This window comes from Rhinichthys klamathensis, unplaced genomic scaffold (assembly GCF_029890125.1).
Source record: "Rhinichthys klamathensis goyatoka isolate OS25496 unplaced genomic scaffold, OSU_Roscu_1.1 h1tg000281l_1, whole genome shotgun sequence".
In the NCBI taxonomy this organism is placed as follows: domain Eukaryota; kingdom Metazoa; phylum Chordata; class Actinopteri; order Cypriniformes; family Leuciscidae; genus Rhinichthys; species Rhinichthys klamathensis.
Window position 1 is genome coordinate 782,532 of NW_026606800.1, and position 14,725 is coordinate 797,256.

General features: G+C 36.3%; 2 protein-coding genes across 2 annotated transcripts; both read left to right on the forward strand.

Moving 5' to 3' along the window:
• The first annotated feature begins 1,773 nt into the window (after window positions 1-1,773).
• On the forward strand, window positions 1,774-5,896 carry tmed10 (transmembrane p24 trafficking protein 10). Its single transcript, XM_056269337.1, has 5 exons — window positions 1,774-2,024; window positions 2,637-2,757; window positions 2,983-3,056; window positions 3,706-3,832; window positions 4,658-5,896. The coding sequence occupies exons 1-5, from the start codon at window positions 1,839-1,841 to the stop codon at window positions 4,777-4,779; spliced, it is 630 nt and encodes a 209-aa protein (XP_056125312.1). The 5' UTR covers window positions 1,774-1,838; the 3' UTR covers window positions 4,780-5,896.
• A 1,029-nt stretch (window positions 5,897-6,925) lies between these two features.
• eif2b2 (eukaryotic translation initiation factor 2B, subunit 2 beta) lies at window positions 6,926-14,690 on the forward strand. The gene is made up of 8 exons (XM_056269185.1): window positions 6,926-7,178; window positions 8,085-8,205; window positions 10,764-10,915; window positions 11,539-11,702; window positions 12,684-12,779; window positions 12,975-13,112; window positions 13,192-13,258; window positions 14,504-14,690. The coding sequence occupies exons 1-8, from the start codon at window positions 7,007-7,009 to the stop codon at window positions 14,659-14,661; spliced, it is 1,068 nt and encodes a 355-aa protein (XP_056125160.1). The 5' UTR covers window positions 6,926-7,006; the 3' UTR covers window positions 14,662-14,690.
• Window positions 14,691-14,725: the final 35 nt, after the last annotated feature.

Sequence of the window (14,725 nt, forward strand, 5' to 3'; positions counted from 1 at the left end):
AGTGCTGGTTACTGATTAGATGTTATCTGGAAGTACTTGTAATTAGTTTATATTATGTTTTAAAATACCAGTAAGACAACTATTACTTTTTTTTATTGATTACATGTTATTCTCACAATAATTATAATAAATAAAATTAGGTTCATGGTTCTCTGATGTCGGTTAATGGTCACATGACATGCAGGTAAACAAATACAATCTTTTTAAAATCTTTTTTAAAAAAGTGTTTTATTTTGATGTAAGATTTTTTTTTTTTTTTTTATGATTGAATTACTTATTTACTTTTCATTAAACTCAAGAAACCCCTGCAGTTCCATCATGAACCACAGTTACACAAACCATGTAATATTTATAGTTGATAACAAAGAAAGGCAAACATTTTCTTTCTTTTTGTATTTTTATATAAATATGTTAAGATTATCCTATTCAAATCAATGTGATAAACAAGTTAAAAGTAATCTAAAAGCAATCAAAAAGTAGTCCGATTATATTACCTTAAATGTGTAAAGTAATGGAATATGTTACTAACTACAATTTTTGTCATGTAATTTGGAATCAGTAACCGACTACAATTTGTATTCATAACTAATCATAACTTATATTAAAAGCATATATTTTAAAATAAAATCTTCAATCACAGTACATTTTTGTAAGGTTTTGGAAGCTTCCACCATTTATTTGAGTTTTTTACACTAAATATGAGCAACAAGTACACTCACCTCAGAAACAGTGAGTCCAGCTACAGTCTCTGCTGAGGCACTAAATACATTACACCTGGAAGAGAATATATCAAGTGTTAAAGACCCACTGAAGTGCCTCGAAACAAACAGCATTATTCAATATTGACAATTTTCACTGAAACAGGAAGACAGGGCGGGACATATCGATCAGCTCCTCCCCTTTTTTAAAATAGCCAATAGCGTTTAGTTTATATCAAAGCTCGGCCAGAGCCGTTGAGCTCGGTAAAGCCGCAGTTACCCGCTAATTTCTAACCGTTTCTCCTCCTAATCTCCTCCATACTGCTTTAAAAAAGAGCATATGTGCCATTTACTATGTAGAAAAACAGTAAACGTGTGAACAAGTGACCGATTTCGGCTGCAGCTTCAGCATAATTATAATATAAGGGGCGGAGCTTTAGATTCTAGAGAGCATTTGATTGGACAGGACCTCTAATGTAAAAGGTGAAGTACAGAGATGTTATCATTGATATTGGAGTCGACTGTTTTTTGTTTTGTGCTATGATGTTTTCTTTCACTATTCTTTATATTATTTTTTATTCTTAATAATTATTGTTGTGTTCTAATTTTGTTGTTTCACACTGTACACTGAATGTTCAAATAAAGCATTTCATTAATATTGGCAGAAGTGAGAGACAGTAAGTTTTGAATGCTTATATCTTCTAAATGCGAATTTTGTCATTGTTTTGGAGCAGACTAGCTTATAGATAACACAACAGTAAGGCTAACACATTCATACATTTTATATGGAAAATATACATAAAAGGACTTCACATGAGGATTAGCCTATTTAGTCCCCTCAAAATTTCATTTAGTCACATACGAGGGTATTATGAGGGCCTGAGTCCGTGAAAATTTCGGACTTTGCGTCAGAATGCATAGGCTATCATATTATCTCAAAAAGTAAAAGAACAAACATTTTGTATACAGGATATGTGCAACGTGTTCTAGCGACGTCTGCGCTACTCCCTGCATTTCCACGAGGTGGCGCTCTCGACACACAGAGAATCGCAGATGCAGTGCGCGTGCGCGGACTCAGGAGTGCGCAGGCGCAGTGCGCAGCTCGACCCGGGCCTGCAGTAGTGGAGCGATCAGCTCGTCATGGCGCGGTTCCGTGTGTTCTCGCTCTCTATCTCGCTGTTGTTTGTGGTTCAGTCCGTCGTGTCGATCTCATTTTACCTGCCGGTGCGCAGCAGAAAGTGTTTGCGGGAGGAGATCCATAAAGACGTGCTCGTTACCGGAGAATACGAGATCAGCGAGCAGCCGAACACGAAAACCAACCTGAAGGTGACGTCACGCGACACATCTACAGGATTAACGATTTTAAAATATTCACACAAACAATCTTTACACTAATAATCAACTGTTACATTACGTTTGACTGGAGTTTTCAGTTAATTTGTGGTGACTGTAACGGTTCTGTGAGTTTAAATCCAAGGCCTTACGTTAGTGCTACATGGCGCTTCCTGGTTGGACGGTGATTTAATGATTTAATTAACTTCGTTTTTAAGGCGTTTAAATGAATCAAAACACTTGTGTAAATGATATTTTGCCTTTACTTAGCAATATAAAGTGGGTAAAGAATAAATGCGGATGGAGTTTGTGTGTTTTCCTTCGGATCTCATTCACTCAAGTTATAACACGTCAGTCTTACTTCCATACTCGCATGAACAGAACAAGTATTACAGCTTATAATATACATATCAATGTAAGAAGATTTAACTAAACATTATTGATCAGTGCTGCATTCATTAATCATTTAATTATGATAATAACACATTGGTTTGGCCTTTATAATGCCTTTTGAACTTACATAATACCTGTATAACGTTAAATGTTTCATATATATTTGTCTGCTGTTTGACTTTTACTGAATATCAAATGTTGTAACCACGTTAGATCACAGACTCCTCTGGACACATCCTCTATGTGAAAGAAGATGCAACCAAGGGCAAGTTTGCCTTCACCACAGAAGACTATGACATGTTTGAGGTGTGCTTCGAGAGCAAGTCACCTATGGGTGAGTGTTTCACACATCCTCACACTTCTCCAACTGATGCTTTTGATAAAACCATAGGTCCTTGGCTGACCTGTGGTCAGCTTAAAGTGATATTTACTGTTGTTACTATGGTAAGTACATGTAACATATGTTACAGGGACACTGTAAAATAAAGTGTTACCAAAATCTGATTCTGAATCGGCACTGATATGCTGTATGAATTCAGAAATTATGTCTTTGTTTTAGGAACTGGAAGAGTTCCTGACCAACAGATCAACTTGGACATGAAGCATGGTGTTGAGGCCAAAAATTATGAAGAGGTTTGTTTGCTTTGTTTCTCATGCTTAACATGAGCTCATTTTTATTTGTTATTTTATATCATTTTCAAAATTCTAGATTACATTGCCATTCAAAAGTTTAGGGTCAGTAAGATTTTTCTAAATGTTTTTGGATGAAGTCTCTTCTGCTCATCAAGGCTGCCTTTATTTGACCAAAAATACAGTAAAACGGTAATTTTGTGAAATATTACTACAGTTTAAAAGGGATGTTTTTACATTTTAATAGTTTTTGAAATGTAATTCATTACTGTGATCAAAGCTGAATTTTCAACATCATTACTCCAGTCTTCAGTGTCACATGATCTTTCATTATCCTTTACTTTAAGCAAAATTGGAATATTGCATAAAACATTTGGGAATAAACTGATACATTTTCCAGTATAGAAAGTTCAAAAGATCAGTATTTATTTGAAATAGAAATGTTTTGTAACATTATAAATGTCCTTACTGTCACTTTTGATTAATTTAATGCATCTTTGCAGAATAAAAATATTAATTTATTTAAAATAAAAAAAATCATACTGACCCAAACTTTTGAACGGTAGTGTACATTGCATTTGGAGATAGTCTACACCTACTTTTACTGGCAGATGTTGTTTTGAAGTCATCCTGATTGTGCCACTTTGTTCAGATTGCCAAGGTAGAGAAACTGAAGCCCCTGGAGGTGGAGCTCCGTCGGCTGGAGGATCTTTCCGAGTCTATTGTCAATGACTTTGCCTACATGAAGAAGAGAGAGGAGGAGATGAGAGATACTAATGGTAAGAACTAATCTACTCAAGTTTCTTTCCAGCTCTTAAGCCAGATTGGATAAAAGGCCCTGTTTACACCTGGTATTAAGATGCGTTTTGGTCGATCGGATCACAAGTAGACGAGGGAGACACATTCCCGTTTACACCTGGTGTTTTAATCCGTCTCTTTTGTTCACTTTAAATCACTTCTGTCCTGATTTCTTCGAGGGGAGGGTCTATAGGCGGTAAATGTATGAGCTTTTTCAGATCTTTCGATCTAATGGATGAAATAAGCTCATGCAATTTACATATGAACACGGCTGGAGAAAACAGAAAAACACACGGAGAGCATCAGCTTTAGTTTCTGCTCTGACATTCACCAGATCAGCCGAACGCTGTGTGTGTGTGTGTGTTAGACATCAGGAATAGTGAGAGAACATTGAGCTTGGTACATTTCTCGTCTTTAAAACAAACTTGGGTCTCCAGCCGACAAAGTTTAAACCCCGTCTGGCTAGTTCACTTCTCATAATGTTTACGCATTAGGTCAGTAGACGGAGAGCAGACGGTCTTTTGTGGCTGTTTGAACACATTCGATCACACGAGCGTTTACACTACAAAAGCAATCCGAATGCGTTTTCAAATACCTCTGGAAGTGGTCGAAAGTGGACGAGCTCAAAACGATTTAGACCCCGTTTACACCTGTATTTAGTGGCGTCCACTTGTGATCCGATCGACCAGAACGCATCTTGATACCAGCTGTAAACAGGGCCAAAGTGTCTTCTAAATGAACCAATACAGATGTAAATGCAGTATTTTGTTTAAGAATGGTTTCTGAAGTCCTGTGGTGTTTTGCAGAGTCCACCAACACACGCGTGCTGTACTTCAGCATCTTCTCGATGTGCTGTCTGATCGGTCTGGCCACGTGGCAGGTCTTCTACCTGCGCCGTTTCTTCAAGGCCAAGAAGCTCATTGAGTAAAATCTGCCTGGACAATCAGGGACCCAGAACTACTTCCTGACATCAGAACCTCCGGCCCCTGACATTTGCTTTGCCTCGGCGATCTGTTCTGGTCGCTACAGGCGACCTGAAGTTTATCGGGAGTGGACGTGCATCAGGGAATTCTCTGGGAAGCGATTGATGCTTGACGGCCAAATTGTCTTTCAGTGCGTGTACATTTTTTGATACAAGCTTGCTCAGTATCAATTGGAAAAAAAACACCCAGTCTTTCAAATTTTGTTCTGATTTCTTTTTTTTCTTTGTATTTATACTAAATGACAGCACAAGCCCCTATAACTGATAAAAGATGCGCTCCTGTGAGAGAAATGTATGTGGTCATCTGTCGGTCATTGAATGTGTGTGTTAATTATTATTTGGAAGGATAGAATGATTGTGTCAGCCTTTAGTCACGAAGTTCTCATGAACTGATGTGTTTAGCTGTCTTTCAAACACAAGTAGAAAGACTTGTTTGAAAATGCAACGCCATTTTGTTAAAATGAAGTCCCACTCACTGCAAGTGAACCGAGCGAACGCACATCAGAGCTTCAAGCTGACATATACCATTCTGACTTTGAGAAATGTACTAATTTTTTTTTTAAAGCAGTTTTATTTTGGGGGCCAGAATCTCATTTTAGTTTGTTCATGGGAAAGCCTGAGTTCATCTGTAATTAAAGTCTTTATTTGTTGATTGTTAGTAGTTAGTTTCTCCACAGACTGAATAAATGTTCAATCCAGCAGGACTCCTGCAGTGGGCTTGAGGTTAAAGGTGTGTAATGCCATCATTGCTGCCCCATCAATTCTGGTGTCTTTAATGGTTTGATTTGTTACAGGATCTACCCGTAATTAACAGATCAAACTGGACTTTTAGTTTAGGATTTTCTCTTCTTTTCAAATGCTTTTATGGAATAGTGGTTACACACGTCCTGGGTGGAAGGTTTGGATCAGATTTATTATTATTATTTACTACCAGTGGTTTAATTCTTTGCTCCAGTGTTCAATCTTTTTCAGCAGCAATGTTTTTCTTCTGATTAATTTTTGGTGAAAGTGGATTTCAGAAATATAATTGGCTTGTCATTCAATAAAAATTGTTAGAAAATAATTTCCAGTGTTTGTCAGTTACTACTATTGTACGAAGTTGTGATGTAATCTTGGACATGACAGTCATTATCATCTGAGAGAATCTGAACATCTTAAACTATAATAAACTATAAAAATATTCAAAGTTTGTTAGACAGATTAATCGTATTATAACCAATATATTTACACATTATGAATATAGGAAAATTGAGGCAATAAAACAATTTAACTATTAAAAGCAAAGTACAGCATGAATAATAATTACAGACATGCTTTTGTGAAAAGATCATTATGAGATGATTAATATTAGGGGAAATAACATTGTACAAAAACTACATAAATACTTTTTGTTTTAATTGATTGCGTTTGATTTCAAAATGTTCCTGTTTAGAATGGTTTCTAAAAGATAATGTAACACTGAAGAGTAATGATGCTGAAAATTCAGATTAAATCTTAAAATATATTTATTTTAAATTGTAATATTTCACAAAATTAGTTTTTAATGCATATTTATGCTATATTGTGAGCATGATAGACTTTAAAAAGAAATCTTACCAAACCCAAACTTTTGAACTGTAATGTATAATAATAATCATAAACCACCATGTTTTATATAGCCACCACTTTTAAATGGTAAATAAATAACATACAGTGCATTATGCACAATATTATAATAGGCTACCTGCTTAATTTTACATGCAGAAAACTAATTCTAGGCAATCCCATTATAAAAATACATAAAATCCTTTTTTTTAAATTTACAATTATTCTTGATTGGTTTTCATTTGAAGAGTGTTATTGTATATTAGCTGATTTCAATTCCTAGCATCGTGCAATTAAACAAATGTACATTTTTGAATGTAATAAGATTTAATATCAGGATGTTTTAAATTTATTTAGCAAATAATGAGTTGCTGGATGTAATATATGTATTGAGATGATAGTGACGTGAGTGATTTGGATGGACGGTTGGTGGGGCTGTTACACAGTCCAGATCGCCGTTAAACAGCAGAAGAAGAGCCGGTCGCTCATCGTGACCCGGAGGAGGTTCTTCTGTCTGGTTCCGTGAGGGTTCAAGCTGTCAGGAGAAACAACTCGCTCTGATCAGCGCTTTACTGAGACACAAGGCAAAATGCCCGGCGCCGATAAAGAGACGGATCTGTCCGAGCGCATCGAGTCGTTTCTGTCCGAGCTGAAGCGCTGCGGGAGCGGGGCAGGATCTCTCCGGGGCTCCGCGGAAACTGCCCGAGAAACGAGCGCTTTACTCCGCAGAATCACCGCACAGGCCCGCTGGAGCAACGCCGGTGAGTGAGAACCCGAGATCGGGTCAGAACCAGAACCCGAGCGCTGCTCCAATTCTTTCTTTTCTATCTTTCTTTCTTTTCTTTTTTTATTGCTGAGTACGGAAATATACAGAAAAATAAGCATACACCACATACCATCAACTACAACAATGACACTAAATAATAATAAAATAATAAAAAAATAAATAAAAATAATCTTGCTATCCTATGACTTCATTCATTGTGATTTTTTTTAGATGTATATAAAATATGGTAATCCTCCTGTGATCCCTCATTCTACAATTTAAAAGGCAGCTATATATTTTGTTTCATGTAAGTTATACAATATATAGGAAGAAAAGTAAATAATAATAATGATTATTTATTTATTTTAATTATTAGTTTTATTTTAAAAATACTTAGTTTCTGTTTAGTTACATTGTTTTTTACATTAGTTAGATATAGTATTACTAGATATAGTAATCTACTGTAACTTGAATGTAATATTTATTGCTAATTTTATTATCTATTTATATTTATTGTCTAAGTAGTTTTTTTTTAATTATTTTAATCTAAAATAGTTTTTTTATTGTAATATAACTTATTTATTTTAATCCATTTTTTATTGTTTATTTAAATATTTTTTATGGTTTATTTCAATTTATTGTATTTTGTTTATATTAATTTATTTTAGTCTCATTTTTTAATTAAAAATCTTATTTCTATCATTTATTTTTACATTTTGTAAACTTTGACAGCTATTTTTTTGTTTATATGTATTTATTTATTTTAGTCTAATTTTTTTTATTTTTTTAATCTTATTTCTATTATTTATTTTTACATTTGTAAACACCCTAGCACTCCCCGGACCCCAGTTTGAGCCACCTGGTGTAACAGGATCTTGACTTCTCTGGTGTCCTCTTTCAGGTGAGCTGATGGAAATCATCCGGAAGGAGGGCCGGCGGATGACAGCGGCCCAGCCGTCTGAGACCACCGTCGGGAACATGGTCCGCAGGGTGCTGAAGATTATTCGAGAAGAGTATGCGAGGTGAGACACTCAGGATGTATCCGAAATAGCCCATTTAACTTTATTCGCTCTTCCCTTCCACTAATATTAAACTTGAAGGAGTGAACTACATAAGTTGAAATGGTATGCATCATCTTTGGTAGACCTACACATCCTAACATGTTCTTTAAATATCAGTCAGACAAACCAACAAACATGGCCATCCAATCAAGTGTCAGCATTTTGTCAACATGAATGACAGATGACAGAAGACCATTCTCAGTTGTAACTGAGTTATGGGTTGGCAAAGCGTCATAGACAAATCATTTCCAGAGGGACGTCACCAACGGACGTCGCGGATAGACCTAAACCCATCAGAGCGATGAAGGAGATGACGTATGCAGAGCGGCGGAGAAACATCTCTGAGTGTTGTTCTTTGCTCGGTTTTTAACAAAAAGGAAACGTTCAAATCGCTTAAAACAGACGCGATAGCTGATTTGAACGATTGATGTTCGACGGCGGCATCCATCTTTGTAATGTAGGCTACAAAATCTGCTTCAAAATCCCAGCGCTGCCATCATCGTGTAAAGCCCGCCCCAACGTTTCTGATTGGTGCCGCGATTTCGACGGATTGGAAATGGGCTCGAATGAGCTCTTTGCCAGACTAACTTTCAGAGCAAATCTAAATTTGCCAGAAGTTGTCTGGGTTTTCCCCATAGACAGTAAAAGAAATGGACACAGCGACCCCATAGACTTCTACGGAGAAAAGTGAAGTCAATTAGAAGCACTCACTTCCTGATTGCCAAGCGAACTGCGCAGGCTCAAACTGAGCTGGACGACGTGGATGTGACGTGAGCAACCTGTCTCGCAGTTGTACGTCTTCTAGTAGCGGTGCCAAGAGGAATCTGAATTATTCCCTTCCGAATCTTGCAGAGCTGGAGATGGTGAGTATTAGCTGTCCATGAGCTCGTAGCAGGATCAACTTTACAACTTTCTATGGGCTTCTTCCTTGACTTTATGCCTCCACGTCCCCCGATTGTGCGCGAGCTTCTCCTTCTGTCTATACAGTAATTTCTGCACTGTGCGACAGAGAGTCGCGTGTTATGACGCAACCATTAGCCTATTTTTACAAAAACTGCTTCTACGGGGCCATAACGTAAGATACAAGGTAATGGAGCCTTTTATACATTGTCGTGTTTCTTTAGAAATAAACAATGGACAAATGGAGTCTTTAAACGCCTCAGATGTAAAGTTATTCTCTGTCAAAGTGATGCCAAAATGAATGGGAGTCAATGGAATGCTAACAGCAGGTGAAGGCTTGTTAGCCAATGGCGGCTCCCGGGTAGACTACAGTTTCCGGTGTTGTGCCGAATTTCGACTGCCTGCCAAATTATTACCCCCCTCGTTGAAATCAGTACCTGATTGCCTAATCCTAACCCCACCCCTAATCCTAACCCCTCCCCCAAAACTAATCCTAAACCTACCATACTAGGGGGGTAATAATTTGGCGGGGGTCAGAATTCGGCACCACACCGGCTGATGGATTACCCCCTTGATTTTCCCAGGCTAACAGATGACAGTTATAATACCCATTTTGTCCACTGGGAGTCACTGGAAAAAGAATGCTTTTAGTTCTAATCGTTTTCCATCAATTTGAATTCCTAGATATTTCTTGATTTCCTTTTTAAAGTCAGTCTCTTTCGAAACTATCTTGTATTTTTCTAAGCTGTTTCATCAAATCCTATCATCACAGTATCAGTGGAGATTACAGACTGTTAACTTTGCAGTATAAGAATATTTGGAAAGATGCATGGCAGTTGTCACCTATTTGCTTACATTAGTAACGTTATAGGGGATATTAGTTGTCGGGACGGATTTCGCGGGAAACGGCATACTTTCATCATTTGTCAGCGCATGTTTATGCAAAGGCTATCTGTAAATAAAGGAAAGAAGGTCGGTCCACTACTATATGCAACGAAAGTCACTTGAAGCCACAACAAAAGAGTTTGCAAGCGAAAAGGGAAAGCGACAGTACCGGTAGTAATAAAGTACGAATCAACATCGTTTGCATAGCATCACAGTGCAATGTTTATATTGGTAACAATGTCAATCTCTAAAGCGTTAGATATTAGCCTGTAAATTAAATAGCCTTGCCATGTTAACGTTTCCACTGTTATCTTAGGCTATATGAATAGCAATTGCTATCTAATGTCAGCGTTACCAAACTTTTGTAATGTTATTTTTAAAACTATTGCTTTATAAGCCACTTAGCACTTACCTTATGACATATTTTCAGAAATTCGTCTTTCATTATTGTGAGTTTTGATCACCTGAAAACATCGAGTTAGTTACATCAGTGCGTTTCAAACGGTTTCAAACCATCAGATTCATCCGCGCCGAACCACAACTCGCAACCAAAACAATATTCCTCCGCAAGTAATTGCAGTTTATGCTTCAACCGCTAGAGGGCATAAAGTGACAGTGTAGCTTTGAGGTTAAAACAAGTACAAGCATCAGGATACAGGTTTATGAACGTGATATAGTGAGTGAATTATAGCTGAATGTGAATCATCAGAGATCACGTGTCTCTCTCTCCTCAGGTCCAGAGGCAGCAGTGAGGAGACGGATCAGCAGGAATCTCTGCACAAGCTGCTGACGTCTGGAGGATCCAGCGAGGACAACTTCAGACAGCACTTCGCTCATCTCAAAGCCAACGTCATCGAAGCCATCAACGAGCTGCTGACAGAACTGGGTGACCATCCAGAACGATCAAGCTTTTTGCTTTTTTATCCAGTAGTGGATAAACTACAGTCAAACCAAAAATCATTCAGACACCAGATATCATTTTTGATATGTATTTACTTGTGGGTGCAGGACACTGTAGTTCATTTATGTAAGTGAGGATAGCAAAATAAAGTAAACTGACATATTATACACACAAATTCGTCGTACAGTGGACTACAAGTTAAATTAATACAAATTTGGGACCAAAAATTATTCAGACACTTTGATCTGAGCATGTTTTGCTTATGTGGTTTTTCTTTAACTGCTAATGTGAACTTTTTACACCACAGACTGAACAAAATTAAGCATTGCTTGATAATTGGTTGACCTAAATTGGTATTATCTATTTGTGTACTTAAAGTTAACAGCTGACAGCTATTCAACATAATTCATTTGTGAGACAGAAGGATGGCCAAAACCAGTGAAATATCCACTGATTTGATAACTCCCAGTTCTTGTCATATTTTATTACCATTTTCTAAACTATTGTGAATAAACTGATAATGTGAGAAATGTTGAACAAATTGTGGTTTGACTGTATATGTTCTTGTAATGCTAAATCTGATTGCTGAAATGTTTGTGTGTTTTCAGAGGGCACCACAGACAACATCTCCATGCAGGCGCTGGAACACATCCACTCCAACGAGGTCATCATGACCATCGGCCGCTCCAGAACAGTGGAGGCGTTCCTGAAAGATGCCGCGCGGAAACGCAAATTCCATGTTATCGTTGCAGAGTGTGCGCCTTTCTGTCAGGTGAGTACATGCTTGCACTCATTGCTCTCGCAAAAAACACATCTCAGCCCTGGCAGATTTAATAATAGCAGAACAAGCCAAGAATTGACAACTCTGTCATTATACATTATTATCATAATGTTTAATCATTATTAAATATTATTATACAATTATAATTATTAAATAATATATTATTTAATAATTTATAATATTACGAAATAATATAAATTATTATAATTATTGACATCAACATTATTATTATTATTATTATTATGTTCTTGTCATTAAAACATAAAGTATAATACATTAATCAATAATAAATTATTATTAATAATATATTTAAACATTTAATAAGTTTAATATTATTTATATATATATATATAAATTTATAACATTGTATTATTTAAATATCATATTCAATCATTTATAATATTGTTAAATAATATAAATTATTATAAATATTAAAACAATACTAATAATTATAATGTAATAATAAATAATTATATTTATATTATTATTGTCTTGTCATTAATAAATACATAATGATAAAAATAATAATATTAATAATATTTAAATGTTTAATAATCTTTTAATATTATATATTTTCATGACATGGTGTTATATTTAATACATTTTTAATAATCTTTTAATATTATATATATTTTCATGATTATACTTATATAATTATTAAACATTTGAATAATATTATTGTAATTTTTTTATCATTATTAATAAATGCATAATATTTGATAAATATAAATATTCAATTTTACCATTTAATTGAAAAAAAAAATATTACCATTTCTTTATTTTTTAAATGTTATTATATAAAAATTATTTTTAATGATATTTATTTATACTATTAGTATTATTTATAAAAAATGAAGGTTTTGATAGATTAACTTTACATTTATTTTCGTTATTTAAGCAAGTGTATTTGGTGGTGTTGTACATTTTCAGGTCCTTGAAAATAACTCACATAAACTCCTCTTTGTCCATCAGGGGCATGAAATGGCCACAATTCTTTCCAAAGAGGACATTGAGACAACGGTCATCCCAGACGCTGCCATTTTCGCTGTAATGTCAAGAGTCAATAAGGTGAAATAAAGGATTGATGCACCAACAGAATATTCAAGATATAACAATTATCCTAATTAGCTAGAAATGTCATCACATACTTCAAACAGTGTTATTATTTAGTTTCATGTTAGTCACACACAGGCATTAGTTTCTCGATGAATGATTGGAACCTGGTAAATGCTGAAAGCGCTTGTTTCCATGTGTGTTGTTCAGGTCATCATCGGCACACAGACGGTTCTGGCTAACGGCGGTCTACGGGCTCTTAATGGCACACACACACTGGCTCTGGCTGCAAAGCATCACTCGACTCCTCTCATCGTGTGCGCTCCCATGTTCAAGCTCTCACCACAGGTATCCGACGCCCCGTACAGTCACACTTACACAGTGCAGTCAGTACATAATATCCTGAACTGTGTCTTTGTTGTTGTAGTTTCCCAATGAGGAGGACACGTTTCACAAATTTGTTTCACCACACGAAGTTCTTCCCTTCACTGAAGGTAATATCACACAGCATGTTACTCCTTTTTAATGAAATGATTTGCAATTTTACACATTCAATTAAAGGGTAAAGAACCTGGTATTTTTTGTTTGTATTATTAAGAGGCCATTTGATGCTTTTTAATGTTGTCCTTAAACACCTGGTCACTTCATGCATTTTCTCTGATCGGATAGCTATCCGTTTTTTGAAAAGACCTTGTAAATGCATACAGAAGTAAACACTGAGAACATTAAAGTAAGTGATTACGTGTTTATTTATTGTGTGATTGCCGCCAAAGCCAGATAATTAATGCGCTGGCAATAAAAACAAAGATGAGGATGCGTAAAAAGCCGAGTTTTAAAACATTTATGACACGAGCCCTCATGTTTTGCTTGTGTATATAGACTCTATAGAGCTGTCATTGTAATACTTATGAGTTCTGACACATCACTGTCCTTCACTGACTACCTTACACAACTGTCTTGATAACGTCGGGTATGTAAAATCTTTGAATGAAGTGACTCCCATGTGCACAGAATTGTGACGAATGTTGCTCTAGAGCGATGTAAAAGTCGACTGTTCAGACTGAGGTCGCATTGCAAAACATCTGACCTGTATCTGATTTACTACCACATGTGGAAAGGGCACAAAATTGGAAATTAAAAAGATCAGGTTCCATGTTCCAAAAACAGTTTTCAATGCATTTACACTGCTCTGACCATCAGGGGCATTTTGAGCTAGCCTGGTCCCACCAGACTCTCGTACATTTCATTTGTACTCCATTGGCAAGCGTTAACTTCCTTGAAGGCGGGTACTCTGTTCAAGTCTAAAACTATTGGATCTGCCCAGTCACTCTGGATCTGCCTAACCAATCGCAAACGTTTGGTCGTGACGTATGACGACTCAAACTAGCGCACAACATCAACGTCATTGTTCTCAGCCACTCCCTCTGTTCGCTGATTGGACCGGTAAAAAATTGACCGGAGAAAACCAAAGAATACACCACAAGCCCAGACGCATTTCTGAAGGAAAATGAAAATTGAGCGGAAGAACGTAGGACGGCGGAGCCAGGCTAATTTTGAATGCGAAGCAACTGGTTCAATTGTTCCTCCCATCACTACATTTAAAGCATGATAACCTATACTAGTACAGCCAATAATAAAAAAAAAAAGACCTTTTAAAATGGCATCATATGGCCTCTTTAATAATGCTGTTTCTATTAAGATGGTTAATAATATATCTAATATGAAATTTGTGTTTCTAGGTGAGATCTTATCTAAGGTCAACGCTCACTGTCCGGTATTCGACTACGTCCCTCCTGAACTCATCACACTGTTCATCTCAAACATCGGTGGAAACGCTCCGTCGTACATTTACCGCTTGATGAGTGAACTTTACCACCCTGAAGATCATGAACTTTAGTCTGGAAAATAAAGAATCTCTGACTCGCATGTTTGTGTCACACTTTGGCTTTCAAAACTTCTGA